The sequence below is a fragment of the Procambarus clarkii genome, chromosome 43 (genome assembly GCF_040958095.1).
Source record: "Procambarus clarkii isolate CNS0578487 chromosome 43, FALCON_Pclarkii_2.0, whole genome shotgun sequence".
Taxonomy (NCBI): domain Eukaryota; kingdom Metazoa; phylum Arthropoda; class Malacostraca; order Decapoda; family Cambaridae; genus Procambarus; species Procambarus clarkii.
This window is the reverse complement of record NC_091192.1, coordinates 4960920-4986711: the sequence shown is the minus strand read 5'-3', so window position 1 is coordinate 4986711 and position 25792 is coordinate 4960920. Positions and strand designations below refer to the sequence as shown.

The window sequence follows — 25792 nt, the reverse complement described above, 5'->3', positions numbered from 1 at the left end:
TCTCTTGTTTCTCAAATTCAAGTCTTATTGCTCCCATTCTCACACCCTCATTCTCATTCACTTAGTTTTTCTTTTTCTCAATTCAAGTCTTAGTGCTCCCATGCCCACACTCTCTCTCATTCTCCTACTCCTTCTAACCCTCCTTTTCTATCTCTCTCCCTTATTCTCTCTCTTCCTCCCCCTCTCTCTCCCTCATTTGCTCAAATGCTCTCTTGTTTCTCAAATTCAAGTCTTATTGCTCCCATTCTCACACCCTCATTCTCATTCACTTAGTTTTTCTTTTTCTCAATTCAAGTCTTAGTGCTCCCATGCCCACTCTCTCATTCTCTCTTCTTTGGTCCCATTCTCTTCCGCCCCCTCTCTCTTACTCCTTGCTCTTCTTTCATGCTCTCACTCCCTTGAGCTCTTGTTTCTCAATTTCAAGTCTTAGTAGATCTGATTCTTTTACTATTGTAATTTTTATTATTACTATGATAAAGAATGAACTTATATGTGAAAACAAAGTAAAGAAGGAAAGATGGTTAAGTGGGATGGTGGGTTTGGGTAAAAATATACAAAAAGGAGAAACAAAACTACATCTGAAAGGTTAGGAAAAGGATAATATATTCAACAAACTACATCTGAAAGGTTAGGAAAAAGGATAATATATTCAACAAACTCCATCTGAAAGGTTAGGAAAAAGGATAATATATTCAACAAACTCCATCTGAAAGGTTAGGTTAAAGGGTTGGGGAATAAGAACATAAGATAACAAACATAATAAATACAACTTATGGGCAACTTGATGAACTTTAACAAATAACCCTTGATCTGCAAAAATGACCATTTGAGAAATTGGCCCTTGAAACGAGTAAGTTCCCATATATAACAAAAACCTTTGAAATGGTTAAACACCCAATCTTAAACAAATAACACTTGAAATGCAAAACGTCCATTTGAGAAATTATCCCTTGAAATGAGTAAATGCCCATATATAACAAAAATTCTTTGAAATGCTTAAATATCCAATCTCTAACAAATAGCACTTGAAATGCATAAGTGACCATTTGAGAAAATAACTAATGAAATGAGTAAATGAATATGAGACAATGATTGACGAAACACAAAGACAAGAAGGAATACTTAAGTTAGATCATGTCTGGTTGGACTAGATAAGTTAGGATACATCAGTTTGGGAAAGTAAGATTAAGTTATGTAAGACAAGTTAGGTTAGGATAGGTAAAGTTAGGTAAGATAGGGAAGGTAAGGTAAGTTATGTTAGGATAGGTAAAGTTAGGTTATGAAAGGCAAGTTAAGTTAGGATAGGTAAAGTTAGGTTAAGTTAGGGAAGGTAAGGTAAGTTATGTTAGGTAAAGTTAGGTTATGAAAGGTAAGTTAAGTTAGGATAGGTAAAGTTAGGTTAAGTTAGGGAAGGTAAGGTAAGTTATGTTAGGATAGGTAAAGTTAGGTTATGAAAGGCAAGTTAAGTTAGGATAGGTAAAGTTAGGTTAAGTTAGGGAAGGTAAGGTAAGGTATGTTAGGATAGGTAAAGCTAGGTTTAGGAACGTTACGTTAACTAAGTAACATTGGGTGGAGAGGATAGGTTACGTAGGTTTGAATAGTGTAGTTCAGAGAACAGTTTTAGGGTAAAGCAACTAAGAAAATATGTTTTAACAGAAATGCAGGTTTGGTATGAAAAGCTGAACTAGTTACATTTTGGAGAGAAAATTTTATGACTGAAGATGTCTTAAAGAATAACATGATGGAAGAAGGAGAGTTTCTTTGATGAATGAAGGTGTCTTAGAGAACAACTTTGGAGAACGAAGATGAATTAGAGATCGCTTTGATGACTCTGAGAATAACTCTGGTTAACGAATATGGATTGGAAAGTTTCTCTAATGAACGAAGGTGAGTTAAGATTAACTTTTATGATTTAGAGAACATCTTTGGTAGCTCTGAGAAAGACTTTGTTGTCTTAGAGAATAACTTTCAGGACTTAGAGAATGTCTTTGATGAATGGAAGTGAGTTAGAGAATAACATATCATGACTGAGAATAACTTTTGTGGACATGAGAATGTCTTTGGATAACTCTGAGATTAACTTTGATGTCTTTGAAACAACTTTGACGTCTCTTGGAATAACTTTTGTGGACATGAGAATATCTTTGGATAACTCTGAGATTAACTTTGATAGCTCTGGGAATAACTTTATAACATAGAAATTAACTTTAGATGTCTCTGAAAATAACTTTGATGACTTCGAGAATAACATTTGATGACTCTGAGAACAAGTTTGATAGCTCTGAGAATAACTTTAGATGTCTCTGAAAATAACTTTGATGAAAGAAGATGTCTTAGATTAACTTTTGATGACTTTGAAAACAAGTTTGATGAACAAAGATGTTTTGAAAGTTTCTCTGACGAACGAAGGTGACTCTGAGAATAACTTTTATGTCTTAGAGAAGAACATTGATGGTTTAGAGAGAATATCTTTGATGAAAAATGATGTCTTAGATTAACTTTGATGACTCTGTGAATAAGTTTGATGACTTTGAGAACAAGTTTGATAGCTCTGAGAATGACTTTTATGCCTCTGAGAATAACTTTGATGAATAAAGATGTTTTGGAAAGTTTCTCTGAAGAACGAAGGTGACTCTGAGAATAACTTTTGTTAGCTCTTTGAATAACTTTGATGTCTTTGAAACAACTTTGATGAACGAGAGTGAGTTAGAGATTACCTTTGCTAACTCTGAGATCAACTTTGATGAACAAAAGAGAGTTAGAGATTACATTTGATAACTCTAAGATTAACTTTAGATGTCTCTGAGACAAACTTTTATAACATAGAAATTAACTTTAATGGCCAAAGTGAGTTAGAGAATACCTTTTGATGACTCCGAGAATAATTTTGATAGCTCTGAGAATGACTTTTGTTGTCTTGGAATAACTTTTGATGACTCGGAATAACTTTTGATTGTGCTGAGAATAACTTTGAGGGCTTAGAGAATGTCTTTGATGAATGGAAGAGTCCCATTGAAGTCTTAAGGAAGTCTTTGATGTCTCGAAGGATGTCTTAGAGTGTAACTTTGGTGTCTTTGAGTAAGTCCTTGATGTATTGAAGAGTGTCTTTGATTTCTCGAAGAGTAACTTTGGTGTAACGGAGTGCACCTTTGACTATTTTTCTTACTTAGCGACATATAATTTTAGTTACGAAAGTGCTGAAAAAGTTACATTTGACTATTTTAGTGCTCCACAAAGTATAAATGTCAGTTAAGAACGACGATGATAGATATCTTTGACTATATTTTCTTACTTGACGATGGATAAAGTTAGTTATGAACAGTGCTGAAAAGATTCCTTTGACAATTTTTAGCTAAGCGAAAGGCTGTTTTAGTTAAAACGGTGTTGAATGAGGTTAATCCTGACTATTTTCAGATGAGAGAAGTGATATTTCAGTTAAGAAATGACAAGGAAACATGATGAAGTAACTATTTTTAGTTGACTGGATAATAAGTTTAGTTATGAACAGTGTTGGAAAGATTCCTTTGACAATTTTTGGTTGATTGGATAATAAGTTAGTTGAGAAATGAGGAAAGTGACTATGTTTCAGTTGATTGGCGAAAGATTTTTAGTTAAGAAGTTACAAGAAAGGTTTGTCTTTGTAAATTTGGAACTGAATAAAGTGTAGATTTGTTTAAGAACATGGCTGGTAGAACTATTAAGTTGACAACGAGAATTACTTTGATATAGTTTTGAAAATAAAACTTGGTGACTAAAATTGTTGAGGGAACTGTATTGCTGATGCTAATATTTGACAAAGAACTAGTTAGCGAATGGAAGAAACAAAGAACATAAAAAAATTGAGGTTAAGTAAGGGAATGAACACAGTGAACATACGGTGAACACAGAAAACACGTAAGAAAAAGTTGATGAATAGAGTGAACATGCAGGGAATAAGAACTTATAGAGAATATGAAAACATGATAAGGAGAATAGGGAATACAAAGAATGAACAATGGATTTGTGAAGAACATGGAGAATATGACAAAGAATGTAGAAAACATGTAAGTGAAGGTGAAAAACGAAGTGATCTTGTGAGGAACATGAACTTGTAGAGGAACATGAATATTGACAAAGAACACAAAAAATATGGAAGTTAGCATGAATATTGAGTATAAAGTCGTAAAGAGAACATGTGATGAACGTGAAAACATAGAAAATATGACTAGAATTTGTAGAGAAAGTAATGAGACTAAGAGAAAGATTACAGAAAAAATGGAGATACTTGTGAAAATATGAACTGAATGGGACTGTGAACATTTGAAGAACATGGAGTGAACATAGAAAACATGGACAAAATGTGAAGAACACAGCTGAATATAGAGAAAATATGCAAATACAGTACGATTATTGAAGGTTTGGATACGTTGGGGATTGATACGTTGGGGATGAGAAGGGTAAAGTAATTACTCAGATAAACAGATAGGCTGGAGAGGGACTTGATCGAATATATTTATGTCTGATGATCTAAGGCTGAGGAAATGGAGCTTGGTTAATGCCCCGATTAATTTTACTACGTTAGAAAATAAGGTGATCTTAAATCTCAGGGTGATTTAGTTGGAAAATAAAGAACTTGCACAAATGAACTAAGCTGGGGCACAAGAGTTGAAACTTGATAACTGAACTGGTTTTTATTTACTATGTCTGAAAATGTAGTTGGGTGATTTGGACTGAGAGTAATGATTTTACAAAAGTGAGCTTGGACAGAGGACAAGAGCTAGTTTTATAATTGTTTACTTCATATTTACTATGTCTGAAATACAGAGGGTAAAAAATTTCAGGGAAATTGATGGTTTATTTACAAAGACTTGAGGGTGGAAGAGGGTGGGGGACGAGAGCTGGAGCTCGATAACTGACTTGATTTTATTTACTAACTTTGAAGTATGTCTGCTTTTAATTTTAGGGAAATTGATGGGTTATTTACAAAGATACGAAGGAGAACTAAGGCGGGGACGAGAGCTGGAGCTCGATAACTGACTTGATTTTATTTACGGTGTCTGAAATACAGAGGGTAGAAATTTCAGGGAAATTGGTGGTTTATTTACAAAGATATGAAAGAGAACTAAGGCGGAGGACAAGAGCTGGAGCTTGGTAACTGTTTTGATCTTATTTATGGTGTCTGAAATACAGAGGCTAAAAATCTCAGGGAATTTGGACTGTTACTAATGATTTTGTACAAATGAACTAAGCTGGGGACAAGAGCTAGAGTTTGATAATTGTTTGCATTTACTAAACTATGTCTGAAATACAGAGGGTAGAAATTTCAGGGAAATTGGTGGTTTATTTACAAAGATATGAAAGAGAACTAAGGCGGAGGACAAGAGCTGGAGCTTGGTAACTGTTTTGATCTTATTTATGGTGTCTGAAATACAGAGGCTAAAAATCTCAGGGAATTTGGACTGTTACTAATGATTTTGTACAAATGAACTAAGCTGGGGACAAGAGCTAGAGTTTGATAATTGTTTGCATTTACTAAACTATGTCTGAAATACAGAGGGTAGAAATTTCAGGGAAATTGGACTGATACTAACGAAGATACGAGAGAGAGCTAAGGCGGAGGACAAGAGCTGGAGCTTGGTAACTAAATTACTGTATTGAACAACATTTGAAATATGATTATTTTTAAATTTTGGAATGATAGTATTCTTTATACGACAGGGGACTAAGGTGGGGAACGTGAGCTAGAACTTGCTTACTAACATGATTTATTTGTGTAAAACTGACTTGCTTAATGAAAAGGAGCAAACATACTGACTTGCTTAATGAAAAGGAGCAAACATACGATGTTGGAAAATAGTTGAACTGAATGAAAGGAGAGAGAGAGGAGGGACGGTCCAGATATTATGAGAAGATAACATAAGATAAGAGGTCTGGCTGACCGGGCGTAAAGTAAACACAGGTGAGGCGACAGATTGCGAGGTAAGGGGGGGGAGGGAGGGGGGTGTGATGTACGAAACCCTGAAAACAATGACTTACACAGGTGATTTTCTAAATTTATATGAATAACTAAGGCTTACATAGACGATTTTGTAAGTTGAAAACATGTAAAATATGTCCGTAGAGTTCTCCTGGAAACCCTAAAGCGCTACACACGTTATTTGAATTTCTCCCATAAGGACATAACAAACTTCTAAGTCTCGGAAATTATTTTTCTCATAAGAACTTTAACAAACTCGTATGCCATTATTTTTCATTATAAGAATTCCCTAATTCCAAATCTGCGACTCCCCAAATTTGCCGGAAAACCCTGGCGGTCCACAGACGAATTTCTAAATTTGCCGGAAAACCCTGGCGGTCCACAGACGAATTTCTAAATTTACCTGAAACCCTTGGGGTCCACAGACGAATTTCCCCAAAAACAAAAATTCGTCTGTGGACCGCCAACCCCACTACTGCACCCTCCCCTCCCCCCTCACCCCCTCCCATACAGGTGACAGTTATCAATTACTTGACAATTCCCCACTTCACATTTCCACTGTCCTTCATAAACGAGGCATAAAATAGTTAACACATTATATATATGTCACTGTATTCATATCAAATAATGACTATACCCCGTGGTAGAGATCTTTTAATTTCGCTAAACACATTATATATGTGTCTGTATTCATGTCAAATATCTCTGTATTCAGAACAAAATTAGTAGTAGTAAAAGGATGTAAACAGGGCCATGAGGCGCATAGGGATCACATGGTGGGAGAGCAGTTAAGAGCGGTGCGACCTCTCTGATGCCCGGCGCGTGACTGGGTACATGACTGCAATACCCCACTCCATAGCCGCTCCTGCCGCCACTCCCCCCCCCCCCCCACCTCTACACTTAGCATGCTCCGTTTACTTGTCAGCCGCGAGTTTTTTGTTTTTTTGACACTTACATGCTTGTCTCTGTATTCAGAACAAAATTAGCAGTAAAAGAGTGTAAGTAAACATTACAACAACCTACATGCTTTTCTCAGTATTCAGAATCACTAAATAGTTACTTAGGGGAAAAGTAGCTGACATCTCTGCCTTTTCCTTTCTCCGGATGCATCTGTTCACATAACTTTTTTTTTTCCTTTCACTTGTTGCTTCTGTTAGTTTTTAAGTTTTAGACCGCAGTGGACTGAAGACTGTATCACGCTACAGGGAATCAAATCATTGCTACTGTGTGTTTTACATCTCGTAACGTAACGACACCAGCATGCAAACACCATTCTATTACTGTGTGACTTATTTCAGTTCTTGTAACACAGTCAATGTAACGTAACACGGAAAATCGGACGTTCTGCTGTCTGAAAAGTAAGGTTACTTGGAAAAAATACTTTTCCTAACTAGTGGTGTGTTTGAGGAGAAATGTAGATAGACAGACTACGGGGGATAGGGAACTGACGTATGATGGACGAGAGGGTATGTGACGCCGGATGTGTGGGTAGGCGACCTGAGATGAGAGCAGGCGTGCGTCGACCACAGTTTAACCCCTGCGGGGTTGACAGAGAGAGACAAACAGACACAGCACTAATGCCATAGGGTGTTACAAGGACTGCTCAGTAATATTTGGTGTTGGTGTTGGATGTAGAGACGAGGAAGATTGAGTAGACATGCATACATTTCAATGATATTTATTTGGACAGCAGAACGCCAGATTTTCCGCATTACTTTACATTGACTGTGTTACAAGAACTGAAAAAAATATGCTACACAGTACTAATTATTATTGGTGTTGGATCTAGAGGATATGGGGATTGTCTAGACACGCATACATCTTCAAATGCCATTTATTTGGGCAGCAGAAAGTTTATTTTCCCGCATTACGTTACATTGACTGAGTTACAAGAACTGAAAAAAACAGTCACACACTAATAGAAAGGTGTTTGCATGTTGGCCCCGTTACGAGATGTAAAACACACAGTAACAATGATTTGAATCTCGTAGCCTGATACAGTCGTCAGTCCACTGCGATGTAAATCTTTTAAACTAGAAAATGATTGGTGATGGATGTAAAGGCAAAGGGGGTTGACTAATGGAATGGGGGCTGAACATGCTTCACATTTTCAAAATGTTATTTGGACATCAGACTAAGGTGATTTCCACGTTACGTTACATTACGAAATAATGTGTTACAAGAACTAAAGAGGCGTGCAGTAATATTTTATTTGGTGTTTGGATGCAATGGAGCGAGGGGTAAACATGCATAACATTTTCAGGGAACTTTAAACTAAAACTATTATATCCCCATAGCCTGATACAGTCTTCAGTCTACTACCCCCCATGTTTGACAGACTCGCTGACTGCTTTTACTTACTCTTAAAAGTTAAATGAATGAAACAGAAATATTGTTATGTCTTCAGTCCAGTGGTGGTGGTGATGAGGTGAGCAGTCCACTGTTGCTGTTTGACTGACTGACTGACTGCCATTACTGAGTTACTGAGTGATGGTAGAAGCTATGCGAATTGTAGACAGACTACAGGGTAAAGGAAATGACGTGTAATGGACGAGAGGGCATGTGTCGTCGGATGTGTGGGTAGGTTAGCTGAGATGAGAGCAGGCGCGCGTCGACCACAGCTGGGAGTTAAACCTCGCCGTGGGGTTGACAAAGGCAGACAGACAGACAGCGTCATTGTGTGTTACAAGGACTGCACGGTAATATTTGGTGTTAGTGTTGGATGTAGAGGCGAGGGAGATTGAGTAGACATTCATACATTTCAATGATATATATTTGGACAGCAGAACGCCCAATTTTCCGTGTTACGTTACATTGACAGTGTTACAAGAACTGAAATAAGTCACACAGTAATAGAATGGTGTTTGCATGCTGGTGTCGTTACGTTACGAGATGTAAAACACACAGTAGCAATGATTTGATTCCCTGTAGCGTGATACAGTCTTCAGTCCACTGCGGTCTAAAACTTAAAAACTAACAGAAGCAACAAGTGAAAGGAAAAAAAAAAAAGTTATGTGAACAGATGCACCCGGAGAAAGGAAAAGGCAGAGATGTCAGCTACTTTTCCCCTAAGTAACTATTTAGTGATCTGAATACTGAGAAAAGCATGTAGGTTGTTGTATGTTTACTTACACTCCTTTACTGCTAATTTTGTTCTGAATACAGAGACAAGCATGTAAGTGTCAACAAAAAACAAAAAACTCGCGGCTGACAAGTAAACGGAGCATGCTAAGTGTAGAGGGGGGGGGGGGGGGGGGTGGAGGCAGGAGCGGTTATGGAGTGGGGTATTGCAGTCATGTACCCAGTCACGCGCCGGGCATCAGAGAGGTCGCACCGCTCTTAACTGCTCTCCCGCCATGTGATCCCTATGCGCCTCATGGCCCTGTTTACATCCTTTTACTACTACTAATTTTGTTCTGAATACAGAGATATTTGACATGAATACAGACACATATATAATGTGTTTAGCGAAATTAAAAGATCTCTACCACGGGGTATAGTCATTATTTGATATGAATACAGTGACATATATATAATGTGTTAACTATTTTAAGCCTCGTTTATGAAGGAGTGGGGAATTGCCAATTAATTGATAACTGTCACCTGTATGGGAGGGGGTGAAGGGGAAGGAGAGTGTGCGACACACGACACCACCTAAACGCGAACACAGGCCACTCCTGCATGGGTCATCAAAGACCACACACCAGTCCTAAGTGCTTTCCCACCATGTGGTGAATGCCTCATGACTACGTGCTGCTGCTGTTGCTTCTGCTGCCACTATGTGGCGGTGAGAGCTGTCATTCAAAGCAGTAAAGTCTAAGGCTTCAAAGAGGTGAGTAGGACAAGCGCTCGCTCACACACACAAACACATCCAAGTGCCCATGTGGGCTATGTGATCATGTGGGCATGTGGTCATGTGATGGTGCTGGGCATGTACAGCTCTGCAAGCAAGGTAGAGGTTGACCCTCCTCCCCTCTTTACAAAAACAATTACGTGTCATTGACACACTCCATTTCCTGCTGAGACGCCCTACCGTGAGCACAGTCCTGTCTGACGTGAAAACTAATCGCCGACATCGGAGACCTAGCTACGCCTGAAACAGAATTAGGTGAGAAAGATATACGCTTTTCTTACATAAAAATAGACATTTTGTTAAAAAAAAAAGAGAGAATGAGACCCTCGCTATCAGTCAAAACTACCACCCACTCCCCTCCCTTCCCCTCTCTCCTTAACCTCCTTGACGTGCCCTACCCCTAACCACCCATCTTTAAAACTCGGTCTCCTACCCCCAACACAGCCATGGGAAGGGGGTTGCCCTCTATGCCGCTCAACGTATCCTTCCTATATACTTTTATTTAACTATATATCTACACACGATTAACTCTACGGCACATATTCCTACATATTTATCTACTACTACTACTATTGATCACCTGTTCACATGTTCCTATACTTACACTTTTACCCCCCACAACTCTCTAACCCACACGATACAACGACCCCGCGTCTCCAGATACCCCTACACCTCCCACAATCACACCGCACGACAACGCACGCACACCCCCGGGGTCCCCCCGGAACCCTTTGAGACTACGGACGTTTGCAACACCACTATACTGTGCCGTGGTGTATGCCACGGTACTGTACTGTGTCGTGGTGTATGGTACGGTTCTACACTGTGTCGTGGTGTATGGTACGGTACTACACTGTGTCGTGGTGTATGGTACGGTACTACACTGTGTCGTGGTGTATGGTACGGTACTACACTGTGTCGTGGTGTATGGTACGGTATTACACTGTGTCGTGGTGTATGGTACAGTACTACACTGTGTCGTGGTGTATGGTACAGTACTACACTGTGTCGGGGTGTATGGTACGGTACTACACTGTGTCGTGGTGTATGGTACGGTACTACACTGTGCCGTGGTGTATGGTACAGTACTACACTGTGTCGGGGTGTATGGTACGGTACTATACTATACAGTTACTCAACATAGCAAAGCCAGAGAGAGGGACGAGTATCAATAACGGGAAGAAGAACAGTTTCGAAGTATTCCATGTAGAGATTGGCAAGAACAGGGTGAGAGAGGGGAACCCATAGCGACACCAAAAGTTTGAGAGAAGTATTAACCGGTGAAAAAGGAGGAGTCAGCGTCAACACAGAGTCTGATGAGTTCGAGGAAAACGTCAGTGGGAAGCGGGAAAGGAAGAAGGTCCTTAGTCTCCTTCAAAGAAGAAAGAGAGAACGTCATCGAGCGGAACATTAGTGAACAGAGAGTCGACATCAAGACTAAGCATCTTACAAGAGGGCTGTAGGCGCAGTCTTTCTTTTAAGTTCTGAGATTGACGAAGGTTGAAGGAAGTTTTAAGGTGAATCCAAAGGGGTCAGAAATCAGAGGGGCATATGTGCGGGAGTCAGAGAGCAAGACATCTGCTTTCTGGAGGTAGTCCTCACGGTCAAGGACAACCACCGAACTGCCTTTGTAGGAAGGAAGGATTAGAAGAAGAGCTGTTAGATTTCAGGGAGGCAAGGGCAAGCTGGAAGCGACGAGGAAGGTGGTGATTTTTAGAAAACAAGTTGTTAAGAACGGGGATAATGGACCCCCTACAGACAGACAGGTCCGAAAAAGTACTAGAGTTAGAATTGACAAACCTGTCAAAGGAACTAATGAGGTCAATGCCACAGCGTGGGCCAGGGGAAGAAGCAAAAGAAAGACCAAGGCCAAGAGGTTCTTGCTGGTGCTTAGAAAGAGGGTAGGATGAAAGGTTGGTAACACAGTCAGAGAGAGAGTATTTGGCCCAAGGACTGTTGGAGATCAGGCGTTGAAGTTTGTTGTGTAGTGCGGAGGAGTGGTGGGAAGAGGAGACGTGAGCAGTGTCAAATGCAATGGGAAATAGGATATTGCATAGATAAGTGGGAAGAGAAGAAGACAGAAAGCGTAGATGTTGACGAACTGTTAGAAAAGCATCGTCAACATGCAAGGAGGTGGCACGAATAAGTTCTTGAAGGTGGGCATGTTAAAGAAAAGGAGATCCCGAAGTGTTAAACTGGAGAACGTGAGATATAGAAAAAGGGAGAACTTGCTCAGCAAGGCAGTCTTTAAGAAACTTGAACTGGTTCTTTCGACGCTTGGCGGTAAAAAGGGAATACTGGAAGGTGCGAAAAGGCTGTTTAAAGGAAGGTAGAACATCGAAGAAATTAAACAGAGTAAGACGCTTACGTGTGGCATCCATATGCAGGCGATGAGTCACAATAACGTGGCTGAAAAATACTAGAAATTGAAGAGACGCCGACGTTTCGGTCCGTCCTGGACCATTATCAAGTCGACTGTGATGAGACGAAGGAGGCACGGGCATATGTAGGGCAAGATAGGTGAGGAGATGGAAATCTTAGAGGAAGATAAGAGCAAGGCAAAAGGCACGGAAGGTAAGGTGTAATAAAGGCTGTAATAATAGGAGTAGGAATGGGAACGTGAGAGAAACACGTTAAAGAAAAAGAAAAAAGAAAAAAATAAAGGTCTGTATCATTTGTTTCCTGACTGTTTTTAGAGGAGCCCGCACCCGGTGGGCCGGACCTGGTGGCCCGCACCTGGTGGCCCGCACCTGGTGGCCCGCACCTGGTGGCCCGCACCTGGTGGCCCGCACCCGGTGGCCCGCACCCGGTGGCCCGCACCCGGTGGCGCTGGCTGAGCTTCCTGCCTCTGTCTCCATTGGCGGAACATCTCTGTTCATCCCCGCGATCATCTAGCTATGTCAGAGAACACAAGTATTCAGTTGTCTGTTCTGCAGGACACCAGAATTACACTTGAATATCCCGGAGGACATCAGCCAATACTTCTAATGACAACTGTAATATTGAATTAAAATTTTTTGCGGATGAATGTGAAATATTTGGGTTAGGAGATGTCTTGTGTAACGTGTCCCAAACACTGGTACTGGCTGTAATACTCCCAAACACAGGTACTCACTGTAATACTCCCAAACACTGGTACTCACTGTAATAGTCCCAAACACTGGTACTCACTGTAATAGTCCCAAACACAGGTACTCACTGTAATACTCCCAAACACTGGTACTCACTGTAATACTCCCAAACACTGGTACTCACTGTAATAGTCCCAAACACAGGTACTCACTACTCCAAGGTACACAGGTACTCACTGTAATACTTCCCAAACACAGGTACTCACTGTAATACTCCCAAACACAGGTACTCACTGTAATACTCCCAAACACAGGTACTCACTGTAATACTCCCAAACACAGGTACTCACTGTAATACTCCCAAACACAGGTACTCACTGTAATACTCCCAAACACAGGTACTCACTGTAATACTCCCAAACACAGGTACTCACTGTAATACTCCCAAACACAGGTACTCACTGTAATACTCCCAAACACAGGTACTCACTGTAATACTCCCAAACACAGGTACTCACTGTAATACTCCCAAACACAGGTACACACTGTAATACTCCCAAACACAGGTACTCACTGTAATACTCCCAAACACAGGTACTCACTGTAATACTCCCAAACACAGGTACTCACTGTAATACTCCCAAACACAGGTACTCACTGTAATACTCCCAAACACAGGTACTCACTGTTATACTCCCAAACACAGGTACTCACTGTAATACTCCCAAACACAGATACTCACTGTAATACTCCCAAACACAGGTACTCACTTTAATACCCCCAAACACAGGTACTCACTGTAATACTCCCAAACACAGGTACTCACTGTAATACTCCCAAACCGCAGACTCTCCCCAGTCCACCAGATGAATCAGGACCAACATTAAGGTGAATAAAATTCCGCAATGAAGAGGAAAGCACTCCCCCACTAAGGACACAGGAAACCTCCCCCATGGAAGGTAACGACCCGGCCCCATTATAGATGAACAAGGGCACCCCGCCAGCTAAGGTAAAATAAAGACTCACATTTTTGGACCAACATGGAATAGGTCACTGATGCATATTTTATTATTAGAGTGAGTCGAGCGGCACCCGTCCTTGGCTTTATGGCAACCCAAGCCCACGTTGCCACTGTGGGAGGAACTAGTGGACACACTGCCACTATGGGAGGAACTAGTGGACACACTGTCACTATGGGAGGAACTGGTGGACACGAACTAGCACCACAAGACGAACCAGAGGACACGAACTACCACCACAAGACGAACCAGAGAACACGAACTACCACCACAACAAGAACCAGAGAACACGAACTACCACCACAACAAGAACCAGAGAACACGAACTACCACCACAAGACGAACCAGAGGAAACGAACTACCACCACAACAAAAACCAGAGGACACGAACTACCACCACAACAAAAACCAGAGAACACGAACTACCACCACAACAAGAACCAGAGAACACGAACTACCACCACAAGACGAACCAGAGGACACGAACTACCACCACAACAAAAACCAGAGGACACGAACTACCACCACAAGACGAACCAGAAAACACGAACTACCACCACAAGACGAACCAGAGAACACAAACTACTACCACAAGACGAACCAGAGAACACGAACTACTACCACAAGACGAACCAGAGAACACGAACTACCACCACAAGACGAACCAGAGAACACGAACTACCACCACAAGACGAACCAGAGAACACGAACTACCACCACAACAAGAACCAGAGAACACGAACTACCACCACAACAAGAACCAGAGAACACGAACTACCACCACAACAAGAACCAGAGAACACGAACTACCACCACAAGACGAATCAGAGAACACGAACTACCACCACAACAAGAACCAGAGAACACGAACTACCATCACAAGAAGAACCAGAGAACACGAACTACCACCACAACAAGAACCAGAGAACACGAACTACCACCACAACAAGAACCAGAGAACACGAACTTCCACCACAACAAGAACCAGAGAACACGAACTACCACCACAAGACGAACCAGCGAACACGAACTACCACCACAACAAGAACCAGAGAACACGAACTACCACCACAACAAGAACCAGAGAACACGAACTACCACCACAACAAGAACCAGAGAACACGAACTACCACCACAACAAGAACCAGAGAACACGAACTACCACCACAACAAGAACCAGAGAACACGAACTACCACCACAACAAGAACCAGAGAACACGAACTACCACCACAAGACGAACCTGAGGACACGAACTACCACCACAAGATGATTGATATGGGTGTTTTATCAGCAGGGACAAAGAGAATACTTAAACATCTAATGAAGATCTCACCGACCTAACAAATTCACAAAGACCTGAAAGTTGTATCATTAAATATTTTGATAGATATCGTGAGAAGACATTCACATATGGAACTAATAGAACAAGAACCCGGCAATGTGACTTTATAGTGGCCAGAATACGCCTGGGATATAGACGTATCTGGCAGCTTTCTCAAAACCCAAATGTCGAGTACACAATGTGTCAACTTTGTGAAAGTGTACAATACACCATGTGTCAGCTTTGTGAAAGTGTACAATACACCATGTGTCAGCTTTGTGAAAGTGTGCAATACTCCATGTGTCAACTTTGTGAAAGTGTACAATACACTATGTGTCAACTTTGTGAAAAGAAAACATGCACTACCTTGAACATTATATTGTAGAATGTCCCATATTGACTGACTTTCGCCCTCCTGGGCTGAGGTATGCTGAACTGTGTACCTACTATATGAATACTGGAACATTTGATGATATATTAGACTTGTACCCAAGATTGACTATGTAATACATCTGTTATACAATGTATTATACCATTACAATATATCTGTAATCTTCATCTGTAATCTGTTCTACAATGTACCTATAACCTGGGCTTGTAAAAGCATCTTAATCACCTTCAGTGGTTAAGTGTTTAATATCACACTAGTTTCTATAGAAGCTATCTTACCCTGTTAAAGTAGGAGAGACATAGGTGTATGTATATACATATAGATAAGTGTTGGTATATGTGTATACATGTATGTGAATGTGTGTGTTATTTGTATACAGGGTATTTGGAAGCTGGTCAGAAGTGCATTTCACCTTTGTAAACGCACATTAATGATGCTATGTAAAAAGACACATCGACCACTGTTTATGTATTACAGACGTATATCTGTATATTTATGTCTGTAGGTTAGCTTAGCATTTTAAAAGCACTACAATCACCTCCTGTGGTTGATTGTTCAATAAATCCCTGAACTATATGTTTAACAGATCTCTCACCCTGTCCATGGAGGACAGAAGGAAATGTATATATGCTGGTTAGGCCACGTCTGAGATGGGAAAAAAACACACACAAGAAAAAAAGAACCAGAGAACACGAACTACCACCACAAGAAGAACCAGAGGACACGAACTACCACCACAAGAAGAACCAGAGGACACGAACTACCACCACAAGAAGAACCAGAGGACACGAACTACCACCACAAGAAGAACCAGAGGACACGAACTACCACCACAAGACGAACCAGAGAACACGAACTACCACCACAAGAAGAACCAGAGAACACGAACTACCACCACAAGAAGAACCAGAGGACACGAACTACCACCACAAGAAGAACCAGAGGACACGAACTACCACCACAAGACGAACCAGATGAGAACTTGTATTCCTTAAGAGTTGTGAACGTGTGGGGACGCACTTCAGAATTAAGTAATGTATGATGAATAATAATGATGATACTCAACAAGGTGCCGTGAAGACCACACATATATGAGTCACATATATAATGTATTAGTGAACGACACAGTGTAAGGAGGAGAAAAATAAGGATGGTGTACTTACCTCTTGTGTTGAGTATTGCAAGGCACTGCTTGTGAGACTTGGCGAGGCAGAATCGACTGATATGAATTAATGATATGCGTTTGTCGTTAGGTTTGTGACAGGTAGTTTTATCCCAGGGTCACTAGCGTTGTGGACCGCGTTGGATATGGGTGGTTATGCACGAGCATCACTGTAGGTGGCGTTGTCCTTGGTGGACGAGGGCGGGCGGCGTTGGGCCGACGTGTACCTGTGCCTGCGTGGGCCAGCGGGAGGCAGCGGAGGCGCGCGTCTAGCCACTCTGACGGTCTCAGCAACACTGACTTCTGCTTAGCTGGTCCTGCCAAGCGTTGCCCGATCTATTTTGTTTTTTCCCCGTGATGCTCTTAAGTAAAAAATAATATATTTATGTTCTGTTCAAGTTTTTAGATGACGATTGGTTAGTCCATGTCCCAGTTGGTACACGGAGAGTGTTGGCGGCCCCTCCAGACGCCCCACGTGAATCACAGCTCCCTCACTCTCGAACTCTTCACATCCTTCACCTATATAACCCGCCATGTCCTATCCAGCCCTTCAACACGTCACTAAAATGATGTGCTAAATTCCCCGAGCCTAACCTATCCAAGCACCCACGAGTAGAAAACAAAACATCACGTCAATTTTGCTAACAATGATCAATAATTGACAACATCACGTCAATGATTTTGCGACACTGACGTTGGGGACTATTTCGTCAAAATACGATGTATTATGCTAGATGACAGCTTGATATAACAGCTGGCGCCTTCACCCCCGTGCTCATACAACGTCACTTGAACAAATCCACAATGACCGTGACGAGGATTCGAACCTACGTAGGTTCGAATCCTCGTCACGGCCCTTGTGGATTTGCTCATTGATGCATCACGTTATTGTGACTTCTGTGTGTAACGTCATTTGGCTTATGTGATGGTAAGCCACAATACTTGGTATTCCTAAACCAAAGCCGTCTAAAATGACAGCACCTTCATCTGGTCAGGATGGAACACATCACTCGACTCCTGCAGTGAGGGCGAGGCTCGCAGTCCTGAACGTTTGTACACATTTTACGCGGCTACTTTCTCAGCAAAATGATACAAGGAGCTTTAAGGAAGATTTACTCTATTACTTTTTATACATATGTCGAGCCACTTCCTGCTGTAATGATTATCCTTCCTGGTACATGGCTGACACTGTAGCTCCAGGTAGTACTGGGGACCACCTTCCTGGTACATGACTGACACTGTAGCTCCAGGTAGTACTGGGGACCACCTCCCTGGTACATGACTGACACTGTAGCTCCAGGTAGTACTGGGGACCACCTCCCTGGTACATGACTGACACTGTAGCTCCAGGTAGTACTGGACATGAATATTTGTGACGCAATTAGGTAAGCGGGCGCTAACAAGGACACGAACACGTCACGTGGGCGTCAAGTGCACGAACTCGTCACGTGGGCGTCAAGTACACGAACACGACACGTGGGCGTCAAGTACACGAACACGACACGTGGGCGTCAAGTACACGAACACGACACGTGGGCGTCAAGTACACGAACACGTCACGTGGGCGTCAAATACACGAACACGTCACTCGTGCCCTGCACATGCAAGAAGGTTCAAAGGCTCGTCTTAAAACGCCTGTTACATAAGATAGGTAAAATAGGGGAAGTGGTCCACGTATTTTTTAAAAGGACAGAGCAGAGTCAATTAGATAGTTATTTATTTAGCTAATGACTCGGTTAATTACGCTGTATTTGTTGACATCAATGGAGCCTTCGACAAAGCACAGGGGATTGTGATCCTGGACGAGCTTGCATGCATGGGTGTCAAGGGGAGACTATTGCAGTGGATTGAAGACTACCTTACAGGGAGGAAAGCCAAGGTCTGCTTCAACGGATCCACCCCGAGAACAGTGAATATGGACCTTGGGACGCCCCCCAGAGGTGGAGCTTGGGACCACCCCAGAGGTGGAGCTTGGGACCCCCAAGGAGGTAGAGCTTGGGACCACCCCAGAGGTGGAGCTTGGGACCACCCCAGAGGTGGAGCTTGGGACCCACCCCCTTCCAAGGAGGTGGAGCTTGGGACCCCGCAAGGAGGTGGAGCTTGGGACCCCCGCCAAGGAGGTGGCGCTTGGGACCCCCCAAGGAGGTGGAGCTTGGGACCCCCCCAAGGAGGTGGAGCTTGGGACCCCTCCAAGGAGGTGGAGCTTGGGACCCCCCAAGGAGGTGGAACTTGGGACCCCCCCAAGGATGTGGAGCTTGGGACCCCCCCCAAGGAGGTGGAGCTTGGGACCCCCCAAGGAGGTGGAGCTTGGGACCCCCCCCAAGGAGGTGGAGCTTGGGACCCGCCCAAGGATGTGGAGCTTGGGACCCCCTCCAAGGATGTGGAGCTTGGGACCCCCCCAAGGAGGTGGAGCTTGGGACCCCCCCAAGGATGTGGAACTTGGGACCCCCCAAGGAGGTGGAGCTTGGGACCCCCCCAAGGAGGTGGAGCTTGGGACCCCCCCAAGGAGGTGGAGCTTGGGACCCCCCAAGGAGGTGGAGCTTGGGACCCCCCCCAAGGAGGTGGAGCTTGGGACCCCCCAAGGAGGTGGAGCTTGGGACCCCCCCCAAGGAGGTGGAGCTTGGGACCCCCCCAAGGAGGTGGAGCTTGGGACCCCCCCAAGGAGGTGGAGCTTGGGACCCCCCCAAGGAGGTGGAGCTTGGGACCCCCCCAAGGAGGAGGAGCTTGGGACCCCCCCAAGGAGGTGGAACTTGGGACCCCCCCAAGGATGTGGAGCTTGGGACCCCCCCCCAAGGAGGTGGAGCTTGGGACCCCCGCCAAGGAGGTGGCGCTTGGGACCCCCCAAGGAGGTGGAGCTTGGGACCCCCCCAAGGAGGTGGAGCTTGGGACCCCTCCAAGGAGGTGGAGCTTGGGACCCCCCCAAGGAGGTGGAACTTGGGACCCCCCCAAGGATGTGGAGCTTGGGACCCCCCCAAGGAGGTGGAACTTGGGACCCCCCCAAGGATGTGGAGCTTGGGACCCCCCCAAGGAGGTGGAGCTTGGGACCACCCCAGAGGTGGAGCTTGGGACCACCCCAGAGGTGGAGCTTGGGACCCACCCCCCCCAAGGAGGAAGAGCTTGGGACCCAATAAGGAGGAGGAGCTTGGGACCCCCCCAAGGAGGAAGAGCTTGGGACCCCCCAAGGAGGTGGAGCTTGGGACCCCCCCAAGGAGGAGGAGCTTGGGACACAATAAGGAGTGTTAAGTCCCATACTATTTAACAGCTTATGAAAGCCATGGCTAATGATAAACTTCCGGAAGGAACACAACAAGTGGGACATGCAGATAATGTCCTAATACAGGACATTATCTGCATGGACTGTTTACCTTTGGAAAGGTAAACAGTCCATTCAACTCTTTGGGAAGAAGTGTTATGAACTGGGTTATATTCTCTCCACACATAAGAACATAATGCTCTCATCACAAGAGGACAGAAAACGAAGAACTGGAAATTACTGGTGACACACTGGAGTGGGTTGAGCATTATCGGTACCCTGGAATCACTCATAGAGGCGTGTAGGAGTCTTGTCGGGGCCTTGAGACCCATGTCCTGGAGTGATCATGAAGCTTCTTTTGACGCACGTAAGAGGATTTACACAGAATTTGTGCCATAGAATATGTCGCTCAGTCATAGAATATGTCGCACCAGCCTTCTGCACATATTTCTCAAGCTACATAAAAAGGTTCGAAAGTAAGTAATTATCAATAGAAGGCACCAAGCCGGGAAGCTATGTAGCACCATCAAATGTGGGGGATAATCAGTGGGCGCTAAATATCACTAAGGGTGATACGAGAACCAACGCGTATAAGGCGAACGATGTAAAAGGTATCTGAGTGATCAAGGATTCTATCGAGGGACAAGTGACCGCGGGGGACGGTCGGGAAGCAAGACACGCTCGTCCTGGAAGTCCGGACAATCAACGGATTCCAAAGTATATGAAATGAAGATATGTGTGTAATTTTTGGCGTCCCAAAAACTGCCAAAACATCTAATCTACTAAAAGAGTTGTCTCTCCCCCAGTCTTAAAGCCAACTACTTGGGCTGGACGGTAGAACGACGCACTCGCTTCATGCAGGTCGGCGTTCAATACCCGACCGTCCAAGTGGTTGGGCACCATTCCTTGCCTCCCGTCCCATCCCAAATCCTTATCCTGACCCCTTCCAAGTGCTATATAGTCGTAATGGCTTGGCGCATTCTCCAGATAGTTTTCTTCCTTCCTTTTCCCAGGGTTAAAAGCAGAGTTAAGGAACTGAATACTAAGGTTGCACTTAAGATAGCCAGAGATCCCCACTACAATGATATTGCCATGAAAAAACTGAGTACTGTGCTACTTACAGGATGAAAAGGGAATAGAAAAATGTGGCATCAGAGAACAGCTTGTTACCTTGCATACCTCCACCTGCTTGAGCCTCCGTGAGCTCCTGCCCGGTGGGTGTCACCTCCCTGGCAGGATGAATCATGGAAGATTATGACAAATGAGTTGACAACGACAAAATCTAACATAATACCGCAAGGGATGAACCTATATCTCGAGGGAAATTAATGCAGAAGGAAATGAATTAGACCACATCTATGATGATGAGGGTTCTACTAATCCTACTAATGGCAGGGCTGATGCAGCATACACTGGAATGGTTAACAATGTGTGGCTCGGGTATGTCTAATTTGGGGGATGCTCTCGTCTCTGTATAGTCTGTCCAGTGTCATTTCTATGGTGTATGCAATAATTCCATCGGGATGTGTAGTTTTGATTACTAAATAAAAAAAGATTTATAAATCAAAACTACACAACATTTTCTATTTAGTAATCAAAACTACACAGCCAGATGGAATTATTGCTTCATTGGACGTCGAATCCCTATTTACCAACGTCCAAGTCGACTCAAATATTGAAATGATACTGGACAGAGAATACAGAGACGAGAGCACCCCCAAATTACACATACCCGAGCCACACTTGAAAAGTCTTCTCGAGGCATGTACAAAGGAAGCTCCTTTCATCAGTCCGCAAGGGGACATGTATCTAGAATAGACTGGAGTAGCAATGGGCTCCCCTTAGGAGTAGTTATTTGCTAATTTTTACCTGGGAACCATTGAAGATAGGATCTTCAGTAGTAGGCAAAAACCAATGGTATACATCTGTTATGTGGATGACATATTCGTCATAGTAAAAGACTTAGACGAATTAACTGATCTAAAAAGCCATCTAGAGTGTCAGTAGTCCGTTTTACTCATAAAAATTGTGAAAATAACAGTCTGCCATTCCTAGATGTACTAATAACAAAAACAGGAGCCTCTCTAAGCACCACTGTGTATATATACTAAGCCTACAAACGGTAGGAGTGAGTGCCCCAAAAATATAAAGCCAGTGTTCTCAACGCTTATATTCGACGAGCTCTTACCCACTGCTCTGAATGGAGCAAAGTGAGTATGGAGTTTGAAAGAATAACTCAGGTACTGGTGAAAAATGGATATAGCAACACAGAAATAAACACTACTATAAGACGACACCATGACCGATGGTACACTAATGAACCAAGAACAGAAACCACAACACCTCCAATAAAATTATATTACAAATCAACCATGCACAGTGAATATAAAAAACAACGAATAATAAAAGATGTAATTCGTAAAGGAATAAAAAGCATAATTCCTAACCAAAACATAGACTTAATCATATTCTACAAAACAGACGGCAATTTGTGTTGCTGTGCGAACGCCGAGGCCCCCGAGTCTGACAGGAAGGGAGGCCTGTTTCCACTGTGAGTCGCTAAAAGAAAGGTTGAGGGCTTTTTCTAACATTGATTTCAGCAAGCTGTCGTACTCTTCTAATTTAATATTGAAAGATGGCGAACATCTAAGAAAGTAGGTCAGCCTGGGGAGGGACAAGCATCTGGTGATGAGGTAAAGTGCATCATGAGCATCGATGTCTTCAATCCTCTCGTTCATCCTCTTCAGGTCAGTGATCTTCTTACCAAGGACCCCGTCGATGGCATTTCCTCCAAGAGGAGCTCCTAGGAGTGTGCTGTCCTCAGGGTTGGTTATATGAATGTCAGGCAAAACAACCTTTATTCCCTCTATTATGTGCTGGTTGGTGGAGGTTATTTCGCACTTGGAAGAGTTCAGGGTGAGGCCTAGACTTGCTCCTTGCAAGTCTAGGCCTTGAATTATTCTTATGTCAACCAGGAGGGAGTCAGCTAGAGTACCATTGTAAAAAAATCAAATGTTGTACTCACTGGACAGGTTATCAGTGACTTCCTTGATGAAATCACAATTATATATATATATATATATATATATATATATATATATATATATATATATATATATATATATATATATATATATATATATATATATATATATATATATATTATTAAATATGACCGAAAAAGTAAGATTAATAATTCTAACACGAATTTTCTCGATCTTTCGTACGTTTCTTTTCACTGTTGGTGGTAATTCAAAAATCAATTCTCCAAAATTCATTTTTATTTCTAGTCTGACGCGACACTTGAGCGCGTTTCGTAAAACTTATTACATTTTCAAAGACTTTAGTTTACACATACACAACTGAATAGAACTTACACATCTTCGATTTGTTTATATCTACATTTGAGTGAGGTGGATGGGGTGAGGTGGTATTAACAGGGTATTAAATTTCTAAACACAAGACAGAACAGGAAACAATGGGTATTGAATGGAAGTGATTGTAGAAAGCCTATTGGTCCATATTTCTTGATGCTTCTATATTGGAGCGGAGTCTTGAGATGGGTAGAATATAGTTGTGCATTAATTGGCTGTTGATTGCTGGTGTTGACTTCTTGATGTGTAGTGCCTCGCAGACGTCAAGCCGCCTGCTATCGCTGTATCTATCGATGATTTCTGTGTTGTTTACTAGGATTTCTCTGGCAATGGTTTGGTTGTGGGAAGAGATTATATGTTCCTTAATGGAGCCCTGTTGCTTATGCATCGTTAAACGCCTAGAAAGAGATGTTGTTGTCTTGCCTATATACTGGGTTTTTGGAGCTTGCAGTCCCCAAGAGGGCATTTGAAGGCATAGACGACGTTGGTCTTTTTTTAAAGCGTTCTGCTTTGTGTCTGGAGAGTTTCTCATGAGTAGGCTGGCCGTTTTTCTGGTTTTATAGTAAATCGTCAGTTGTATCCTCTGATTTTTGTCTGTAGGGATAACGTTTCTATTAACAATATCTTTCAGGACCCTTTCCTCCGTTTTATGAGCTGTGGAAAAGAAGTTCCTGTAAAATAGTCTAATAGGGGGTATAGGTGTTGTGTTAGTTGTCTCTTCAGAGGTTGCATGGCGTTTCACTTTCCTTCTTATGATGTCTTCGACGAAACCATTGGAGAAGCCGTTGTTGACTAGGACCTGCCTTACCCTAGTCGTATATATGTCGTACCTAGTAGCCAGAACGCACTTCTCAGCCTACTATTCAAGGCCCGATTTGCCTAATAAGCCAAGTTTTCCTGAATTAATATATTTACTATAATTTTTTTCTTATGAAATGATAAAGCAACCCTTTTCTCTATGTATGAAGTCATTTTTTTTTTATTGGAGTTAAAATTAACGTAGATATATGACCGATCCTAACCAACCCTACCTAACCTAACCTAACCTATATTTATAGGTAAGGTTAGGTTAGGTAGCCAAAAAAAGCTAGGTTAGGTTAGGTTAGGTAGGTTAGGTAGACGAAAAAACATTAATTCATGAAAACTTGGCTTATTAGGCAAATCGGGCCTTGAATAGTAGGCTGAGAAGTGCGTTCTGGCTATTAGGTACGGACACATATATATATATATATATATATATATATATATATATATATATATATATATATATATATATATATATATATATATATATATATATATATATATATATATATATATATATATATAAGGATGTGTGAATATAAAGAGATCCCGTTGCCAACAGCTTGGAGTAATTCTCTGCATATTTTTGCTTCCTGAAATTAATTCTTCGTGGCAGTTTATGCAAAATTGTTAATATCAGCAGAGCCTGGTGCTAATATAAAATAATAATGAGTTTTAGTCTTCACTCTTTACAGCCATCAACATCATACCTGAAGGCAGGAATTGTGTGTTAATGTAAACCGCGTATGTGTATGTGAGTACTCCTCTACCTCTCATTCCTAAGAAGAATTATTCTCTTATTTTCTTATATTTGATTAACTGAGTTCTCAGACATTTCAATATCATCTAATCCAGTCCCTATGTGTGCAGCTATTACAGTGACGTTCTCCCTGTTATTCAAGGGTCTAGTTGTTCTCTTTCTGATCTTTTTCAATGTGAACATTGCTTCTTTGTCTGCTTTGTTAATTCCCCCCTTATAATTGCACACGTCATATTCATGTTTCCCTCCTCCAGCAGCGTGGAGAGGTCCAGTTCCCTCATCGTCTCTCCTCATAGTTCAGGCGCCACAACTTAGGAACGGGACTTGTGTCTAACTTTGTTGTGTTGGTATACAGGCGGGGTTTGTTGCCGGCCAGCCAGTTGTAGAGTGTGGGTCACTAGTGTTGCTCACACCACTGGAGGCTTCACCAGTGTTGCTCACACACCACTGGAGGCGTCACCAGTATTGCACACACCACTAGAGGCTTCACCAGATGCAGCTCACACCACTGGAGACGTCACCAGTGTTGCTCACACCACTGGAGGCTTCACCAGTGTTGCACACACCACTGGAAGCGTCACCAGTGTTGCACACACCACTGGAGACGTCACCAGTGTTGCTCACAGCACAGGAGGCGTCACCAGTGTTGCTCACAGCACAGGAGGCGTCACCAGTGTTGCTCACACCACAGGAGGCGTCACCAGTGTTGCTCACACCACAGAAGGCGTCACCAGTGTTGCTCACACACCACTGGAGGCGTCACCAGTGAAAACTGTGTTATCAGAAGTTGGAGTTCATGGAAGTTAGCATAAAATTTATGAATATTC

At 42.6% G+C, this 25792-nt stretch overlaps 2 protein-coding genes across 2 annotated transcripts in view; one reads left to right on the top strand and one right to left on the bottom strand.

The window, feature by feature from the left end:
• LOC123756003 (uncharacterized) overlaps window positions 1-17118 on the bottom strand; it is a 490424-nt gene extending 473306 nt beyond the window's left edge. Inside the window, exon 1 of the mRNA XM_069299975.1 lies at window positions 16776-17118. The gene's annotated coding sequence lies outside the window, so the exon portion shown is untranslated. The remainder of the gene's footprint in view (window positions 1-16775) is intronic.
• Window positions 14074-15144, top strand: LOC123755999 (paternally-expressed gene 3 protein-like). The gene has a single exon (XM_045739012.1). It carries the CDS (start codon window positions 14074-14076, stop codon window positions 15142-15144), a length of 1071 nt encoding a protein of 356 aa, XP_045594968.1.
• Window positions 17119-25792: the final 8674 nt, after the last annotated feature.